This window comes from Panthera uncia, chromosome D2, assembly GCF_023721935.1.
Source record: "Panthera uncia isolate 11264 chromosome D2, Puncia_PCG_1.0, whole genome shotgun sequence".
NCBI classification, from domain to species: Eukaryota; Metazoa; Chordata; class Mammalia; order Carnivora; family Felidae; genus Panthera; species Panthera uncia.
The window spans coordinates 75,463,846-75,482,936 of NC_064818.1; the positions used below are offsets into that span (position 1 = coordinate 75,463,846).

Here is a 19,091-nt window from a genome sequence, read left to right on the forward strand (position 1 = left end):
GGAATTACGTGCAAAGTGAGGAAGTGACATTTAAGCTAAAACCTAAACGTTACGTACATTAAGTACCATAGTCAGAGCTGCTGTATTGTGTGTTTGGGAGTATAAGAGAATATATGAAAATACTCAGATGGCAAAGAGAATAGGGTTTGAGGAACAGAGAAGCCAGGTGGCTACATGTAGCAGAGCAAGCAAGCAGTCGAGCTAAGAGGCAGTCAGGAGCCAGATTATGAATGGGATTTTCTCCTAAAATCGATAGGACGCTATCCTAGGTTTCTGTGCAGGAAAGTGACATGCTGAGATTTGTGTGATACAAAGATCAATCCGGTTGCCGTGTGAGTGGTCTGATGGGGCTGGGGACAGAGGGAGAGAGTGTGGATTCAGGAACTCTAGTCAGGCTAACACCCTAGGATGGGGGCATCCTGAAGCTACCGGGGACAGGACTGGAAGGGTGGAAAATGAAGGGAGCACTTTGCAGTTAGAGCCAAGTGGAGGTGGTAAGTAGACAGTATCTAGGTCTGGAGTTGAGATTCAAGTGCAAGGCTGCGTCGTGTGGGACTGTTTTGCTCATCCCTTACTGCCCCCGCCTAGAGCAGTCTCTGGCCTGTGGTAGGTCACCTTGTTGAGTGATTGAGACTGTCCACATCCAAAAAAGCCTAGATGAGACTATGCTCATCTTAAGTGACAATTTCTCTTATATTTTCTTGCATTACCTCTAAAAGACAGAGCCAGCAAAGCGGTGGAGGGCACGGCCATGAGGTAGGAGGAGAATGAAGGGCTATTCAGTCACCTGGGGATATTCAGCTAATGGCTGGAATTCTCTAGCAGGTCCAGGATAGCCTTGGTCACATGCCCTTGGCCACAGCCGGGAAGCCAGAGAAAAGTAAAGTATTTCAAAGAGGAAAGAGTGGTCCACTCTGTGAAATGCTGCTGAAGTCACGGATGACCGGGACAGAGACGAGGCCGCTGAATTCGTCACTGTGGAGATCCGTCATGAGCTAGACGACAGCAGTCTGGGAAGAGTGGAGGGATGGAAACCCAAGTGAAAAGGGTCAAGGGCAAACTGTGGGGTGGGGCAGTGGAGAGGGGTGGTAGATTTCCGCTTCATGGCACACTAGGAAGGGGAGCCAAGGTGGCACGCGTCGCAGAGTCTTCCCTTTCTGTCGAAAAATGATGTCAATACTGGAACCTTTTTTTATGCGGACGGAGTGATCCAGTACAGGGGAACATTTGATGAAGCGGGGAAGGGAATTTGGTGATTGCAAACTGAAGTTCTGGAAGCTTCACACGGGCATGTAGAAGACTTGGCTTTTGATAGACAAAGGGGCAATGTTTCCATTACGAAAGCAGAGTCCAGGATGGACACACGGAGGTTGTTCCGGCAACAAGAAGAGGAAGATGTTTCTGACTGCCTGCTGCTGTTTCCTCAAGGTCGTCTAAGGCAAAATCTTCAACCGGGAGGGGCCTCGGGGGGAGGGGTGTGTGGGAGGTTTGGAGAGAAAGCCAGGGGACACGGCTAAGAGACCCCGACAGGGACACGGTGTCAGAATGCCAGGCAGAAATGCTAGCCACTTGTGAGCCTGTGACAAAGGGCATCCGACTTAAAAAACTTCTAATGCTTCCCTCTGACAAGAGCCTAGGTGGCGTCCACTCTTCCCAAGTGAGGAAACTGTTACTCCAAAAGCTTCGACAGGAGAACGAAACACTTCATCAACCCAAAGCCGTGTCTTTTGACTTCCGGTTTGCCAAAGCAGAGGCATATTACTATCGACGACATCAAGAAATGGTGCTGGGAGAAGCGTGGAAATACAAAATGGTTCCGGGGTGGGAAATTAAAATAGAGAGAGAGAGAGACCGCACAGTGAAAACACAGGAGATGCTAAAAAATGGGACTGTTTAGTGCCTGAGAGGGAGCTGGGCCAGATAGAGAAGCACGTATATACTGAGCCAAACGGGCCAGAGGCCTTGGAGAAGGCAAGCGTCAGCCCCTCTCTCAAAGGATGCGCAGCCTAACGGTCTTCCCCAAGACATTAACCCTAGGGAAGGATGAAAAGACGGACACTCTCCAGAGGACACACAAAACGAAGACCAAAAAGCCCAGGGCGGCCTGGGCCAAGGAACAGATCAAGGGGCATCAAGACCGAATGACTCGGGGGAGACAGCTCACAGAGCAGAGAAGCGAGAGCCGAGCTCGGGGGCTCTCTGCCCCGGCTCCCCCTCTCCGCAGGCCTCCGGTGCACAGGGAGAAAGTGAAGGAATTCGAGCGGGTCACCCCCTATCCGATCGCCCAGCCTTACCAGGAAACGCTCCTAGAAGTGACCATCCTCACGGAAAAGGCCAAAAAGGAGGAGGAGGTCAAGAAGCCGCTCCGCAGAGAGCTCTTGAGCATGCCACCGTTTTGAGAAGTCAGCTAGAAAAAATTAAAGTTTAAGTTATTTTCTGGATTGTTGTATTTCTTTTTCAGGCGAGCATACGTTCGGAATCAGTGCGATAAAATCCCATACCCCTGAATCTTGTTTCTAAGTGTATCAAACTTTGGGGGCGGGGAGGGTAGATAGACCAAGCGTTTCAGCTGTCTGCAGAACTATCCCCCAAAATTTGTGACTTAAAACCCCCACCATCTTATAATGGCTCATAATCCTGTGTCAGGAATTCAGGCAGAGCCCGCCAGTGCGATCTGCCCTACGCGTCCCCATTAGAGCAGCTTGGGGATATTCAGGTGACCGCTGGACTAGTCCGGAGGGTACCGGCGACACGCCCTTGAGGATGGCTGGGAGGCTGGGCTCAGCTGGTCCCGGTCCGGGCCTCCCTTGTTCATGTAGTTCCTGGCCACTGGGTAGCTGGCCTTATTACAGGTGACTCGACTCTGGTAACTTGTCAGACACCACAAGGCTTCTTTTGATGTAGCTTCCGAGGTCCCAGAACGTCACTTCTGCCGTCTGCTGTTGCTACAACAAATCACCAAGACCAGCCCAGATTCAAGGGGGAAGGAAACAGACTTTTCCTCTCAAATTTGCAACCATCTTTTAATCTACCACTCCAAGCCTCTGAAAACTCCATCACCCACAGAGGAAGGCAACTCTAGACATGTGTGCTTGAAAGATTGTAATGTTAAGACCACGTATGTGATTCCATTTATGTGAAATGCCAAGAATAGGCAAATTTTGACAGAAAATAGGCTATCAGTTGGGGCTCAGGGGTGAGGAGGTGGGCGAGGAAGGGTGATGGCCACCAGGTATGGGGTTGGGGGCGAGAATGTTCTACATCAGACCGTGGTGATGGTTACAGAGCCCTGTGGAGAGACTGATGAGTTGTTTGCCAGGAATGGGTGAATGACAAAGAGTATGAAGTAAACCTCTGCAAAGCCGTTCAATGAAACGGAAGAGAGAGCTGAAGTCTGGAGCGGGAGGCGAGCAGGGGTGTAGGCAAGGAGCCAGATCATGTGAGGCCTCGGACAGTTCTGAAAGCTCAGGTTGTTCAAGTGTCAGAGGCAGTGGGGAGTCACTGAGGCTGACGAGCGGTTCTGAAGATGTGCAGGAGATGTGAAGGGCAGGAAGGAAGCAGGGACAGCAGATGGGAGGCTTCTGTGGCAGAAACCTGGGCAGGATGGAGAATCAGGACACCAGATGGGGAGTCGTGACCGATCGAGGTAGAGGGGAAGGAGAAGAGAAATCCTGGGTTTCTTTTGAGGAAATAAAGGAGTAGAGGGACCAGCACAGGGATTACAGGGAAGACAGACTTGGGAGCTGTTTTATACCTATGTTTAAAACAGCCCCTATGCTGGCAATCAGCCATTGCACATACATCCGTAGCTTTTCGGAGTTGAGTCAAAGTCGGAAGAATGTTTAGGATTAATTCATGAGAGTAAGATGGGGGGAGGGGAAGCAGGGAAAGCAACAGAATCTTAAGTGCCAAATGCACAGCATTTAACCCGGGGATCTATTTGGGTAGGAATCACCACTTTGGTCTAAAATAGCCCCTAGAGGATGCTGAGAAAGGGGGTGCCACTCCACGCGGATCCAGGACGGCCAGGAGGGGAGAGTAGAAGAGATCCTTGTTGAAAGAGGAGACAGGACAGTAACTGAGGGTTCTGGTAGTGGTTTTCAGGTGAGAGATAAACAAGCATGGTTGAAGGGAAAGTGCTCGGTATGGAGAGTGGCTGACAAGCCCGAGGACCAGGAAGGGCTGGGACCCAGAGCCTGCCAGAGAAGCGACACTCGGACACTTGACTCGGACACCAGATGGGAGGAGGGAGAGAGGGAGGATGTAGCAAGCTGTGGAACGGGAAAGGGAACCAACAAGGGGCTAAAAAACATCAAGGACAGGCCTGAAGGCCCAGCCAAGATCAGAAGCTTGGGAGTCGCGCCCGTCTGGCTGTCCTCTGTGTGCACACAGGGGACCACTGTTGGGAGCTGTGGGGATGGTTGTTCAGCCTGGCCTGGCAGAGGACTGAATAGTTTCTCGTGTGTAAATCACAGGCTGAATCATAGAAAATGGCTGATATTTGACAATGTTTTGCCTACACAAACAATTTCATACAGTTCAATCCAATATTGGTTGACTTGACCAGCTAACTTTACATTTAACTAAAGAGATATAAAAAGAACCATAATGATCTGTAGGCCATTGACATCCTAACTAAAAAGGTTTCAGTGGAACAGGACTAGAGAAAGGCCAAACTCTGGCATAATCAGAAAATAAAGAGTAACTACAAATATTTGTGAATATGGCAGTGAATTTCCTTTAATCAAAGACAACCAGGACCAATTCATTAACTATCAAAAGCTACATTTTACTAAAAACAATCTGTCTTTAAAAATGTTTAATCATACAATATATACAATACATGCTGCTTTCCTGTTTGGATTTCACTATCCAGTTGAGTCCTAAGAAAGAGGAAAAAAATAGCTGGTTAACAGTTTGTAAATGATAACATGAATCCAAAGTTTACTAGATATACAGAAATAGACTCCAACAACCAGTGCTTTCTCAGTGAGGAGGGCCCCGGTCCACCCACATCATATATCTTACGTCTGCTCTCTTTCCCTCAGTTATCTTGGAACCAAAGCAGATTAAGTATTCAAAGTTCATTTTTAACTCTCAAAATTACAGAAAATTTGAGTTAGAAAGATAAAACTTTAACAATGTTCTAATTCAAAATCTCCCCCCCCCGAATTTTACAGATTGGATTTATAGACAAAATGAAGCTGAGTGAGATGAAGTCATCTCAGTGATTTTAATGTTTGTTTATTTTTGAGAGAGAGACAAAGTGTGAGCAGAGGAGGAACAGAGAGAGAGGAAGACACAGAATCCAATCCGAAGCCGCCTTCAGGCTCTGAGCTGTCAGCACAGAGCCCGACTCGGGGGCTTGAACTCACGAATTGTGAGATCATGACCTGAGCCGAAGTCGGACGTTTAACCGACTGAGCCATCCAGGCGCCCCCTCCATGATTTTAAAGTAAGGGGCAGAGCCAACAGAATCCAGGTCTCCTGACTCCCACCCACAGCAAATGCCCGATCGTCACTAAGATTTCCTTCTAGCATGTTCTCCTTCATAAAAATTGAAGAAGTGTTTCACAGCATAACTCACATTTAAGAAACGCCCATTTACTGACATCATTCCAAGGTAAATCTGTCCTAATCCTCCCTTTCTACTTCATAGCTATAAAATAACCAAATCAAATCGGACACTGAACACGACTGATGGGAGGGTTCAGTATTCGATTTATCTAGTTTATCAACTTGTTGGAGGGGGCGGGGGGGGGGGCGGGGAGTAGGAGGAGCCAAGCCAGGAACACACTCCTGCCTCGCCCCTTCAGAACCCCGAAGTAATCCAAAGAAGGGGACTTGCAACCACTAGGTGGCGCGCTGCCTTTCCCACCAGCACGCACAGTTCTAGGACTGGGGCACTAGAGGGAGGCAAATCCCAATTTCACCAGAATGCGAAAAAGGAAGGTGGTTTGGAATGCTAAGTAACGTTTCATAACATAGGAAATGTTACCTTTGCTGGCGTCAGGCGCTTAGCCTCTGCTGGCTCTGGCCTGAAGCAATCACAGGTTCTGAGATCTCAAAGGTCTTCACGATCTCCTGGTGGAGAACAGAGAACATTTTGGGCACTGGGTTTACAGCAAATGCCGTTTGGGAGACAGAACTACCCCGGGGAAAGGGGCAAGGGGCAAAGCTTTACCTCCCAGTCTCGGTAACTCAAAGCTATGATTCCTTGATTCCTAATTTGGGTGTTTTGGTCAATTCCCTCACTTTCTTCATTAATATTAACGGGCTCTGTTGGAAAGACAAAAGTTTTCAAAGGTTATCGAATCACAGGAGGTAGGCTGAACGGAAACTGGTGAACAGGAACGAAGCCTGTATCGAAAAAACACTTATAATATTACATACTTATTAGGATCCCACGCATCACTGACTTGTTATAGTGTTGTAGCAAGTAATCCATTTGCTTCCATTTTTAAAAAACCCCACAAGATGGAGTGACACGTTGCAATCATTTAAAAACCTCTGCAGATCTAAGTACTAACCACAGAGCTGAGCCCTACTGAGTCCCAGAGAAATTAAGAGCTTTTAAAGTAACAATAAAGGCAATGGATGTACTTGATTCTCTGCAGGAGACCTTAGGAAACAAAGGACTCATGGAGACCGGTGAAATTATTTGAGAAAGATTCTCCCAAGGAGAGGAGGGAGGTGGCTTCAGGGAAAAATAGAAGGAAGGAAAGTACAATAGTAACTGCAATTACAAACATTCTAGATAAAAACTGGAGGGACTTTCTTGTCAGTCTTTAAGGCAGTAAGTGTTGAGTCAATGATACAGATGAACCCTCTGGCTTTAAATGATGGCGATATTTTCAGTAAAGATACAGCAACGTAAAAGTTCGATACCTAAAATGCAAACTCATTTACATTTAGAAAGCTGCATTTCATGACCTCTAACAACACATACGTTTTCTCAAAAACTAATCTTAACATAGTATCCTTTACCTATTATTGGCAGTCGGTCTTGGTCAAGCTTTATTCTTGCAAAACCATCCTAAAACACAAACATGATTTTAGATTTGGATTCAAAAACCGATTTAAAAAATTAGATCCAAAACCCGTAACCACTGGATGAAAAGCATTATTCCTTAATTAGAAAGCTCCATATCCCAGACACTCAAAATGTACCATAACAATAATGAGGTTACGTAGACAAGAAGATACATGGGGCTTCCCTCGGGTTTCTGATCAGCCTCTATCCTGAGGATCTGCTAAATAAAACCGAAACTGGCTTATCTCTTTAACTGATTCATGCGTATTTTTGAACACTCCATATTTTAGCAGGTGTTAGCTCATCATCTACCGTTGACAAAATATGCCTTTGTTATCATTTCTGGGAAGATGCTCTGGTCAATACAAGATTTTTGTTTAAGGTTAAAATCAAATTCATCTTACATATGCAGCAGTGCAACCTGTTACAAGACTAAAGATAGGTCTAAAGTATGCTTCTTTTCTTATATTTCAGTATATTTTTGAGTAGCGTTTTTTTTTGAACCTTCTATTTTGAAATAATTTCAAACTGAAAAGAGCTACAAGGCTACTATAAAGAACCTTTATAGTATATGTATTTTTTAAGTTTATTTATTTTGAGAGAGAGCGAGCGTGTGCCCACATATGCGACAGGGGAATGTCAGAAAGAGAGAATCCCAAGCAGGTTCCACAGTTAGCGCAGAGCCTGATGTGGGGCTCAAATCCACAAAAAGTGAGATTACGACCTGAACGGAGATCAAGAGTGGATGCTTAACCAACTGAGCCACCCAGGCACCCCTCCCTTCCTATATTCTTTACCGAGCTTCACAAAGTTTTTCACCAAGTTTTTTTCACCAAATTTCACTGTTAAAGTTTTGCCACATCATTTCACTCTCTCTACATATTCATTTATAATTGTTTTTTAAGTTTATTTATGTTGGAAAAGAGACAGCAAGTGGGAGAGGGCCAGAGAGAGAGAGAGAGCGAGCAAGAGAGAATCCCAAGCAGGCTACACACTGTAAACACAGAGCCTGATGCAGAACCCACGAACCTTGAGATCATAACCTGAGCTGAAGTTGGGACACTTAACTGACTGACCCACCCAGACACCACTGTACTAGTAATTTTTTAAAAAAAATTTTTTAATGTTTATTTACTTTTGAGAGAGAGAGAGAGAGAGAGAGACTGTGCACATGAGTGGGGGAGTGACAGAAAGAGAGGGAGACACAGAATCCGAAGCAGGCTCCAGGCTCTGAGCTGTGAGCACAGAGCCCGATGCAGGGCTTGAACCCACGAACCATAAGATCATGACCTGAGCTGAAGTCAGACGCTTAACCAACTGAGCTACCCAGGCACCCCAAATTTTTTTAAGTTTATTTCTTTATTTTTGAGAGAGACAGAGACAGTGCAATTGGGAGAGGGGCAGAGAGAAAGAGAGAAAGAGAGAGAGAGAGAGAGAGAGAGAGAGAGAGAATTCCAAGCAGGCTCTGTGCTGCCAACACAGAGGCCGATATAGGGCCTGAACTCACAAAACCAGGAGGTCATGACTTGAGCCAAAACTAAGAGTCCTATACTTAACAGGCTGGGCCATCCATGCACCCCTCCCGTATTAGTAATTTTTATGAGATAATAAATGATAGCCTGCTCCCTTTCCTTAGTACTTTCAGTATATGGTTCTTGAGGAGAACAAGATATTTTCTTACCTAACATGGCAACTATCAGATGTGGGCAATTTAAATTTGGGAAATTGAACATTTATACCACACTGTTCTCTAATTTATAGTTCCATACTCAAACTCCGCCAATCCTTTTTATAAATAATTTCCAAAATGTAAAAGCAAGCTCACAACTTCTCTTTTTAAGGTTACTTATTATGTTGAGTAATCTCTACACCCAACGTGGGGCTCGAACTCATGACCCTGAGATCAAGAGTCATATGCTCCATCGACGGAGCCGGCCAGGCGCCCTTCACACACAAATTTTCAGCTAGTTTCTTCTGCCTGTGTGCCAATGTTTTGCTACAACGCAAATACATACATACATACTGGTTAGTACAAACACCTCTGCCAGCTCCCACCCATAGCTTTTACTATGTACCCTCTTAAAAGCTATAAAAGATAAAAAAGAGAAATAATCTTAAATCTTACCCTTATAATGAAGGAAACATGAAAGATGTTTTCCACTGTTCGGGGAAAAGAATGTGGATCAACCACAAAGTCAAAGAAGGACATAGGAGTATCAGCTGTAGACGAAAAAGAAAAAAAAAAATTCTTCAAAACAGGAAAGATGGATTTTGCTAATCAGTAAGACCAATATTCTCTTGTGTGCACAGAGGAGGGAAATGGGCCCTCAACCCGCTGTTGGGACTATAAAGGGATACGGCCCTTCTGGAGACCAATTTGGCCTACCTATTATAAAATACGTATGCCCACTGATCTGGCAACCCTCCTCCTACAGAAATGTCGGCAGGTGCGTGCAAAGCTGTGTGCCAGGATTCTCTGCTACAGCGGCTTTCACGAGAGTAAGATGCTACAAAGAACTTCCACTCGTCCACTCACGGGGGACTTGTTCAATGTATTTATGACACAGCCCTACAACGGGAATCACTGGAGAGAAGGGCGATCTACCCGTATCGACGTAGAAGAATGTCGACGTGGAAAACTCAGGTTGCGGAAGAACGTGTATATTATGATTAGCTTTGAAAAAAGCAAAACCAGCAAAGATGCCCAGCTTACTTATGTGCATAGTTACATAACTGACATAAAGCTAAGACGATCTGAGTACGCAAGGCACGCCATACAAGGAGCTGCCTCTAGGGAGCGAGAAGTGGAACAGGTACTTGACTCTACCGCTCTCACTTCTATGGCACCTTTTGTTTTGTAACAGAAAAAATACCCCATCTTTTAAAACCAAAAATGAAAAGTTACTTTGCCAACAACCTCACATGGGATATCTAAAGGAGAGAAGCCGCGTTACATATATAGGCTGAAAAGCAATCAAAATGATTCAAACATTGTACAGAACCGAAAATGCGTTTCAAAAACTAACTTCTCATCGAAAGGGACATGTGTCTAACTGATAAATACAAATTGCTCTACTTGAACTTGGTATCATACTTACGATCCTCTCGGAAATAGGTCTGCAATAATCCCAAAATTCTTTCCACTTCCTTTTCTGTTGCTTCTTGATGAGATTCTTCCATTTCACTTAACTGAAAACACAAAGTCGTTACCAGACTGATCTACTTGCCTGTTTGCGTTTTCTGCCCTCTTCCACGCACATATTCGTCTAAATGTCTTTTATTAGGGATCACTACCAGTTTTGACCCCCATCTTAAAATTTACAGTTAAAAAAAAAAAAAACAAAAAACTTTGTTTCAGTTAACATTTTTCTATTAATTTTTTAACAGAGGAGTTAACATGACCAAATCAACCATGTTCAGGTTGAATATAAATAAAATAGCACAACACAGAAAGTGGTTCAGAACTGTGGTTCTCAACTGGGAGTGATTTTTGCCTCTTGGGGACATTTGCCAATACCTGGAGATGTTTTTGGTTGTCACAACTGGGGATGGGGAGGAGGCGGCTACTGGCATCTAGTGGAAAGAGGCCAAGGATTGCTATGGGGCCTCCTGCATCGCACAGGTTAGCCAATCACGACGGAGAATGTTCCTGCCCCGAGGGCTGACTGTGCTGAGGCTGAGAGCCCCTGATCCATTACGGAAAGGAATTAAAACTAAGACAAGGGTTAACCCGGTAAAACGTTTAAAAGCTTAAATTATTTAAGTGATTATTTAAGTAACCAAACCTGACTCCAGACCCTAAAGCTTAGAAAAGATGGCCAAATTGCATGTATATTAACAGCTACTTTAACCGTAGGCATTTTCAGAAGACAAACCTGGTCAGGCATGGTCTTCTTCTCTTCTGTCTTGGGACCTTTTCTCGGACGATCGCTTCGTGGCTTTGGCACAGGGAACTCTCCTTGTATTGAACCCAACCTAATGAAAAATATGCTTTCATGTCTTTTTTTGTTTGTTTTCTAAACCAATTTGACTAACTGGAAGCAGCTCCCACGGAATGGTCAGATTCAGACCAGGCTTCAGTGCTGTATGAGCTGACATCAGATCGAAACTCTGGTCGGGTCTGTGACATCCTTTCTGCTCCCATTGTGTTTCTCAAAGAACTCCTAGGAGCTTCTCTCAATTACAGATACCTCCTCAAACACCTTCATATTTTGCTTTCAACAGTAGACCGGTCAACATGCCTGTGGTCTTCCCAGCTAGCCTACTGTGTTCTTGGCAAAGCCAACTTCAGATCAGGGAAGAAGAACACGTGGGGAAGAGGAAAAAACAGCTCCCCTGGGGGTTAAAAGCCTTTGGACTAGGGGTGCCAGTGCCGAGGCTCACAGCCTCGGACTACGGAACATACCTGTCTCAGGAGAACAGTTCAAACAGAAGCCATGGGATTCTTTTCCCCTCTGGACTCCCCGTACCCCCTAAAAAAAGCCCAAATGCAGACTTAAGCTACAGTAATAGATGTACCATGCAGCGATCACAGCCCCGAAAACATAGACCTGTGTGGTCCCTCCGCCTGAGGAGATCAAAGGGTGCAGTGTAGATGGACAGATCCAAATCCACACACACGTGTCCATTTCAGCGCAATGGGGTGGATCCCACAGCATCATACTAGAATAATACTGTGGTGCTGGGAGCGCATGTGGGCAGAGGTCTACCCAGACGTGGGAGTCATCTGGTTGCGATCTCTGACCTTGCCTTCTATCTGTCTGGAGAAGTTACTGGAGGCTTCCAAGTTAGGGTCTGGGACATCAGCAAACATTCCCAGGTGGCAAAGATGGGGGAAGACATTGTAGGCCAAAGAAACAGCAAGTGCAAGGGCACATAGCTGTAAGCACTTCACTGTGGGTGCAACTTCGGCAGGATGAGGAGACAAAGTTTAAGGCACAGCACCCAAGGCTCCCTTTAGATCTTGGGATTTAGGACAGAGCCAAGAACTCAACAGCAAAAAACAGAGATTTGGACTTTATCCTGTAACGAAGAAGTGTGACCTTTATGCTGTAATGGAGGCAGTGGTTCCAGGCACCTGTGCTAACTGAAGGCTTTTTAAAAACCTAGGCTTCGCCCCACACCTGTGCATCTCCAGAGCCTTCTAACTGAGGCGCTACCACTCTCGGGAGGTTTGCAAGGGTAAATCAGAACAGACAAACCGCCCAGGAGCTATATAGCACTTAAGAAGAAACAACAGCAGAAAGATCTGCTGGGGGACACAGGGCATTTGAAGATGGTCTTAGAGAAGAACCAATGAGCACTATTCTTAGTTTCCCCAAAAGGACTGAACTAGGAAATGAAGACGGAAGTTAATGTGAGTATAAAAAAAAAAAAAAAAACTTTTCAAAACTAGAGCTGTATCCAAAAAATCAACTGGGCACTGATGTGACCGTGACTCAAGCAGGCTTCAAGTATAGGTCAGTTGATCGTCCGACAGGAAATTACGGTAAGTGGCAATTTACATACATTGGTAGGATCTGAAGATACTCTCCATAAGAGGTATCGTCCTCCTACATGGTAAGGATTAAAGGTGACAAAACAAAGCCAGACGTTTTGCCCCAGACCGGAACTCTCACATACTAGGAAACAAAGGAGCCGGCAGGGCACCTAGTAAGAGGTCCTGGCCCACAGCCTGCCCTGCTTAAATTAAGCAGGATGAGGATCCATCCACATCGAGATTTTATGGGCTTTTCAATCAAAGTTTACAAAGTCTCCAAACAATGGCATCATGACTGTCACCTCCACAATACCAAATAATGTTTGTTCCTACAACGAAAAAACAACTTAAGGTTTACAAATGACTGGTCTGTCAGATTTTTAAAATAATCTTACAGAAAGTGGAATGTATGGGTTTTATTAAAGGTGTTTTCTGCTGTTTTGCCTGATATTTTCCAGGAGTCATAGACTATGAATTCAAAATCAGAACTATCTTCATCACGGATGAGTTCTTCAGCTTCTAGCGGATTTACACCCATATGTGTCAGCTACAAAAATGAAGGGAAACAAAAAACCCCAGTTAAGCCACAAGCAATCATTCACCACATCAAATAATCTGCATCAGTAAACTTTAAGAGGCCAGAGGCAAAGCCTGTTTTCAAGGCCCTAACACGCTGGCTAAATTTCTTTCGATACAGATAATTTCATACATAAATTCCAACTTTCCAAGGCAGCAACAAGAGAATGAATGAACTTAGTCCATCAAAGTATTAGGAAAGCAGTTCCGGCATACAAATCTGAAATCACATCCCAAATCAAAGCCTCCAACACAGAACAGGCCAGGTTTAGCTGGCTTTCGGATTTTCATTTTAGCCAGCCTCCTAGAGACCACTACTCAGCTTGCGTCTCAGTATATCCAGAGAGCAGTGGCCTAGCGTCAGAGAATCATTCATCCTAAAACTGCCTTCCTGCGAAGAGTTGCCAGAAGTTTAGTAATTCTCTCATCCCCAACTATCTTACAGAAAATGAAAGTGCTTTGATTACATTATAGAATTATAAAATGCCTCCAAGTTATCAAATTAAAACAGTAATATCAAATATGAACAATCAAAAAGCTCTCAAGGAGCTGACCCCTATTAAAGGCAATCAAGTTGTAAAGAAAAAGGCTGCAAGAACCGGATCAGAAACATAAGGTCGGCATCCATCACCCCCGCCCCCTGCCACCTTGTCTCCCCCCCCCCCCCCCAACGTGGGAGGACGGGTCCGTTTCTGTCTGGTCCAGTCTACCAGTCTTTTTTTTATAGAACCTATATTTGATGTACTCAGAAGGATCTTCCCCAGCCAGCCATCACAGAGCTATTAATTTAGGGTTTTACTCTGAATGGCTTAAAGACTTCCGGAATTTATTTTGATTTGTTCAAGTACACAGCTCACTTGGATAAATACCAGTAATTTTAAAAAAGACAACCCAGTATATGGTCATTTTATCTGTTCAGCTGTATGTTAGTGTGCATTTTCCAAATGCATTATGCCTCACAATAAAAAAGTTAAAAAAGAAGATTTTATGGTTTTAAATGTAAGTTAAATTTCAGTTTTAAACCATTTAAGGTTTTAAAAACAACAGAAAACTCATCTGCCCCCTGCCTTTACAAAAGAATGAATGTATCTGGTCCGATCTCACAGTACTAAATCATTTTAATAGCCATTTGACAAACATTCAGTCAGAAATTCAAAGGTCTAGCAGAAATGCTAGGACAGAGCTTGGCTCAGAGTGGAACCAAAAAAAAAAGAAAAAAAAAATCGACAACAGGGTAAAATGCAAGGTCAGCTTCATTGTGCCTTTTGTGGTAAATCCACCAAGGAAAAATTTTTTAATTTTGGGTAACAACCATCCAAAAGAAAGGTAAATAAAACAACAACAAAAAGACCCACAAAATAGCAAAACCCTAAGCATATTCATGTGGTTCCCATTTATTCTCAAAGACAGAGGAGAGGGGCACCTGGGTGGCTCAGTCGGTTAAGCGTCCGACTTCGGCTCAGGTCATGATCTCATGGCTCGTGGGTTCGAGCCCCGCATCGGGCTCTGTGCTGACTGCTCAGAGCCTGGAGCCTGCTTCGGATTCTGTGTCTCCTCCTCTCTCTGTCCCTCCCCTGCTCTTGCTCTGTCTCTCAATAATACATAAATGTTAAAAAAAAAAAAAAAAGAAAGAAAAAGAGGAGAACTTGCCCCCCCGGGCCTAACTCATCTCCAGCTGAGCTCTGCCACCTGCTGCGTGGGTTTTGTCCAGCCAGGACGAAGGGTCCCCAGTCACTGAGAATGAGCTAGAATACTTATGAACTGATAATTCAGGGGAAAAATGGCCATTTGTAAATAAACATAGCACCCAGAATCTTTACTTCGAATGCTAAGAGATTTTTCTAAACCTCTAGGCTGCCGCCCTATATTCCTCGACATGGCTCTCCTGTCATCGTTTAACTTGGTGAGATGAGAGCTCTTTGGGGGAATCTGAGACTTGTGCCCCCCCCCCCCCCCCGCCCAAGAAAAGGAAAAAGGAAGTGAAGGCCATTTGCATACAGATCTAATCAAAGCAGATAATTAATCTGTGACCTGGGACACATTTTTTGTTTAAGATTCCGCAGCTTTGAACTTACTAGAGTTTCAACGTAGCGCAACATATCGAACGAGTTCAGATCAGAACGCAGCTGCTTTGCCTTCTCTTTGCCCAAATCTGAAGCCAAAACAAGAAAATGGGCATCCAGGACTGCTTCTCTTGCCCGGGACACTGTTCAAAAAAAGAAGGAAAATACACATGATTCACAGGGATTTTCCCGAAATTTCCACCTACTTACTTGCCATTTCCCACTGGACCAACCAAAAAAAAAAAAAAAAAAAGGAAACATACCCATCTCCCTCTAAAACCTGGCTCTCATGCCCAACCCACCGATATCTGGAGTCAAAGCTGACCAGTCCTCCGGGCTCTGTGCAGACAGTTCAGAGCCTGGAGCCTGCTTCAGATTCTGTGTCTTCCTCTCTCTCTGCCCCTCTCCCGCTCATGCTCTGTCTCTCTCTCTCTCTCTCTCAAAAATAAATAAACATTAAAAAAAAAAAGCTGACCAGCCCTCCTAAAAGCCCCTCTCCCTCCAGGGTCCTTCTCCTCCTGTGAATTGAACTACCGTCTCTTTATAGCTTGGGTTCAACAAAGCCTGTCTTCTCTCTTAACACCCAGCTTCTCCCCCCCCCCACCCCGCCCCCAACGCCAGCAGCCCCACCTCGGCGTCCCTCCTTGATGCAAGCGGAGGTAAGTCAAAAGGAAGGCCTGCTCCGTGTAAGGCCTGGTGGCTTGTTGAGCGGCCACCACAAACCGTCAGGGGACATCAACAGAAATAATGGCACCGTCTGGGCAGTCAGCCTAAGACGCCCAGGTGCCAGCCCGGGCCACCACGTGGACAGAGGCCACGCAGCAGGGCGGCGACCCTGAGGATGGAGGGCCCGAAGGCGTTTGACAGAGGACCCGGGATTTAAGACAAGCTATACCGAGAAAAAGATTTAAACAGGAGTCAAGGGAACAGGACGACGAAGTGTGCAGAGGCGAGGGACCGGCCCTTTGGAGGAGACGGCGGGGCTGGCGGGACCGGGAGGGTGAAGAGGGCCCTGGGAACACCCGGAAAGGCAAACCGGAAAGGGAGCCAAGAAGAGGCGAAGGCGGCAAAGTTCAAGTACAGAAACACCTGTGCCTGGTGTGCTCCCGGAGGCCTTGTGGGTGTCACGCTTCCTGAACGCACACGTCCAGTGGCCGAACTTGGCTGACTCCCGTTTTTGCTTTTATACATCATTCTTCTCCCTTTTTATTTCGGGGGTGCTGCTGCGGGAGCGACCATGCGTGAGAGAGAGAAGCAGAGGCCAGGCTGCTCCGGGTGCCTTGCCTGCTGGCCTCACAGCACGGTCGGCGAGAAAAGCGCAGACTTCTCGGTCACAGCTGGCTTTGAGGCTCCCACCGAGGGAAAACCATGAGTGCCAAGGATCTAGAATTCTGTGTTTGCTGGGCGAGTGAGTAACTTTGCCTTAAAGAGGTGACCCAGTCAACACAGGGGCATCAGCCGAGGAGGGACTGATGTGTGGCCCAAGAACTAATAAGACACACAGTAAAGAAGCAAAGGGGTGAATGAGTCACAGACAGCGCTAACAAGGGGTGAGGAGGGATTTAACCAGGTGAAAGGGAAACGCTCAGTTCTGGAAGGTTTTAACGAGATTTAGCAAATGTGGGAGACCAAGATGGGGAACGGTGCAGAGGCTGTGACCAGGGCTAGAAAGACAGTCATTTGAGAACATGCGGACGCGGCAATGTTAAAAGCGAGCAACAGTTAAGCCATTAGTCGGACTGGGAAATTACTAGAAAGAAAGGGTCTGGTCCTCAAAGAACATGAAGAATTGTCTGGGCAGCACAAGTTGTTGACTCTTCCTTACCACCGAATCTGTCTGCACTCTGCCTTTCTGTTGCCACAGAACTGTTAGGGGGACGGTGGGCAAAGTAGTCTGGGGACTTGCTCTAGGGTTCGGGGCCCCAGTGCCTACATCAGGGGGTGCCCGACCTGCCTTCTGTCTTTGAACAGACTACTGCTGCCACAAACCCTTTTAATTCAAACCAAGATATATTTTTTTTTTCATTTTCAGAGAGAGAGAGAGAGAGAGAGCACATGCACACCCATCGGGGAGGGGCAGAGAGAGAATCCCAAGCAGGCTCCACGCTGCCAGTGAGGAGTCCTACATGGGGCTCAAACTCACCGAACCATGAGACCACGACCTGAGCCAAAATCAAGGTCGGATGCTTAACCGACTGAGCCACCCAGGTGCCCCAAACCATGATTGTTTTTTAAACTCCCGTCTCCCCATGGAGGGTGCTCAGTGCTCTGACGTATCTCTTTATCTCTCTCTCACCACCCCCCTACTAGAGACCAACAGCTCCACTAGTGGACATGGCCACTACACCCCTGCCCCCCACCATAGGCGGACCAATAGCAAGGAGCTGGGAGGAGGGCAGGACTAGAAATAGGATGTCACAGCCCAGCTCAGTTCTTCTTTAATTCATCTATTCAACAAACGCACCCTGGGGATACAGCAGTCAATACCACAGAAAGATAAAGATAATTCATGCAAGTATAATACAAGTTCTCAACCTTGAACGAGCAACAGAACCACCTGGGGGGCTTGCTAAAACAGGCTGCTGGCTGCGCCCCCAGAATTTCACATAAAGCCTTCAATACACCTTAGGGAATGGTAAGCACAACACAAGCAGTATAACCACTCCAACGAGAAAGCTTCCAAAACCAGTAAAGAAAACACTACTATATTATGTGGGAATTGTTTGATGTCAATAATATGGCTCTTATATAAAACTAATAAAAAATTATTCTAAAACTTACAATAAAAAGCTCCCATATATAAAATAATGAATTACCTCCATTAAACAGAGTGTTGGCCTCTTCAAGGACCTCAGTTAGTTTGTCGCTGGCATTCAGTATATCCTCTCGGTTTTCTACGTAAAGAAATACAAGATTTGGCAAATGTGCTCGTCATTCACCAAGTCCTTAACATAGTGGTCACCTGGGGTGCTGAGGAGTCCTGCCCCTGCTCCCTGGGGTGATTATTTCACACATCTCTATCTTTTTAACCAAAGCGTCTCCGAAAGAGAAAGGTGACTGTACCTTTAAGGAGCATGAACTTTAAAAGGGGCCTGGCTGCCTTTAACCTTCACCCAAAGGGCTCCACTGCTTCTGCAGCCTCCTAACAGTGGCTCCCAAACTCTGCAAGCCACAGGGGCCCCTGGAGGGCCACCCGACAGATGGACGCGCCACCCCGAGTTTCGGAGTGGGTAGGTCCGGGGTGCGGTCCTAGTGCGGGCCATTTCTGACAGCTCCCTGGTGGCGCCGCCCGCGCTGGGCGGGCGACCCCTCGCGGGACCCACCGACTGCCAGATACGACACCCGGGGCCCGAGCCCCGCCGCCACTCCTTCCCGGCCGTCTGGGCTCGGGCGGCGCCGTCCGGCCCCCTCGGGGCCCGCGCGCCCCCGCCAAGGTCGCGCGGCTCGCTCCACGCGACGGCGCGGGGCCACCCGGCGAGCCAATCGAGGCGCGGCCGGGCGGCGCGGGGTCGGCGCGGGCGCCGTTGAGCAGCCGGGCCGCGCGGGCCTGCGTCCCGCACCTGCCCCCGCCCGCGCCCCGCCTTACGTTGGACCGAGTTGATGAGCGCCCGGTACTGATGGCGGATCTGGCGGCACAGGCCGTGGTCGGTCTCCGCCTCCAAGCTCGCGGGGTCCACCATCTCGTCCCCGGAATCCGACGGCTCTGCCTCCTCCAGGCTCGGGCGCTCCGGGGCCTCCCTGCGCTCGGGCGCGGCGCCGCGGCGGGACACGGGCGACAGCGGGGACCGCGAGCGGGAGCGGGAGCGGGTGCGATCCCGGTGCGGGTCGCGGCCCCGGCCCCGGCCCTCGGACCGGCGGCCGCTGCTGTCCCCGGACATCGCGCCAATTCGCCGTGCAACTTCGGAACGGCGGAAGTTCGCGCCAGAAACTGAAACCCCTG

General features: G+C 47.0%; 1 protein-coding gene across 1 annotated transcript; it reads right to left on the reverse strand.

The window, feature by feature from the left end:
* Nucleotides 1-4,697: 4,697 nt before the first annotated feature.
* NSMCE4A (NSE4 homolog A, SMC5-SMC6 complex component) lies at nucleotides 4,698-19,064 on the reverse strand. The gene is made up of 11 exons (XM_049645872.1): nucleotides 18,738-19,064; nucleotides 17,968-18,045; nucleotides 15,164-15,294; nucleotides 12,908-13,059; nucleotides 10,909-11,008; nucleotides 10,132-10,222; nucleotides 9,159-9,253; nucleotides 6,988-7,036; nucleotides 6,185-6,279; nucleotides 5,999-6,084; nucleotides 4,698-4,883 (listed from the first exon to the last, which is right to left on the reverse strand). The coding sequence occupies exons 1-10, from the start codon at nucleotides 19,027-19,029 to the stop codon at nucleotides 6,010-6,012; spliced, it is 1,158 nt and encodes a 385-aa protein (XP_049501829.1). The 5' UTR covers nucleotides 19,030-19,064; the 3' UTR covers nucleotides 4,698-4,883; nucleotides 5,999-6,009.
* Between the last annotated feature and the right edge of the window lie 27 nt (nucleotides 19,065-19,091).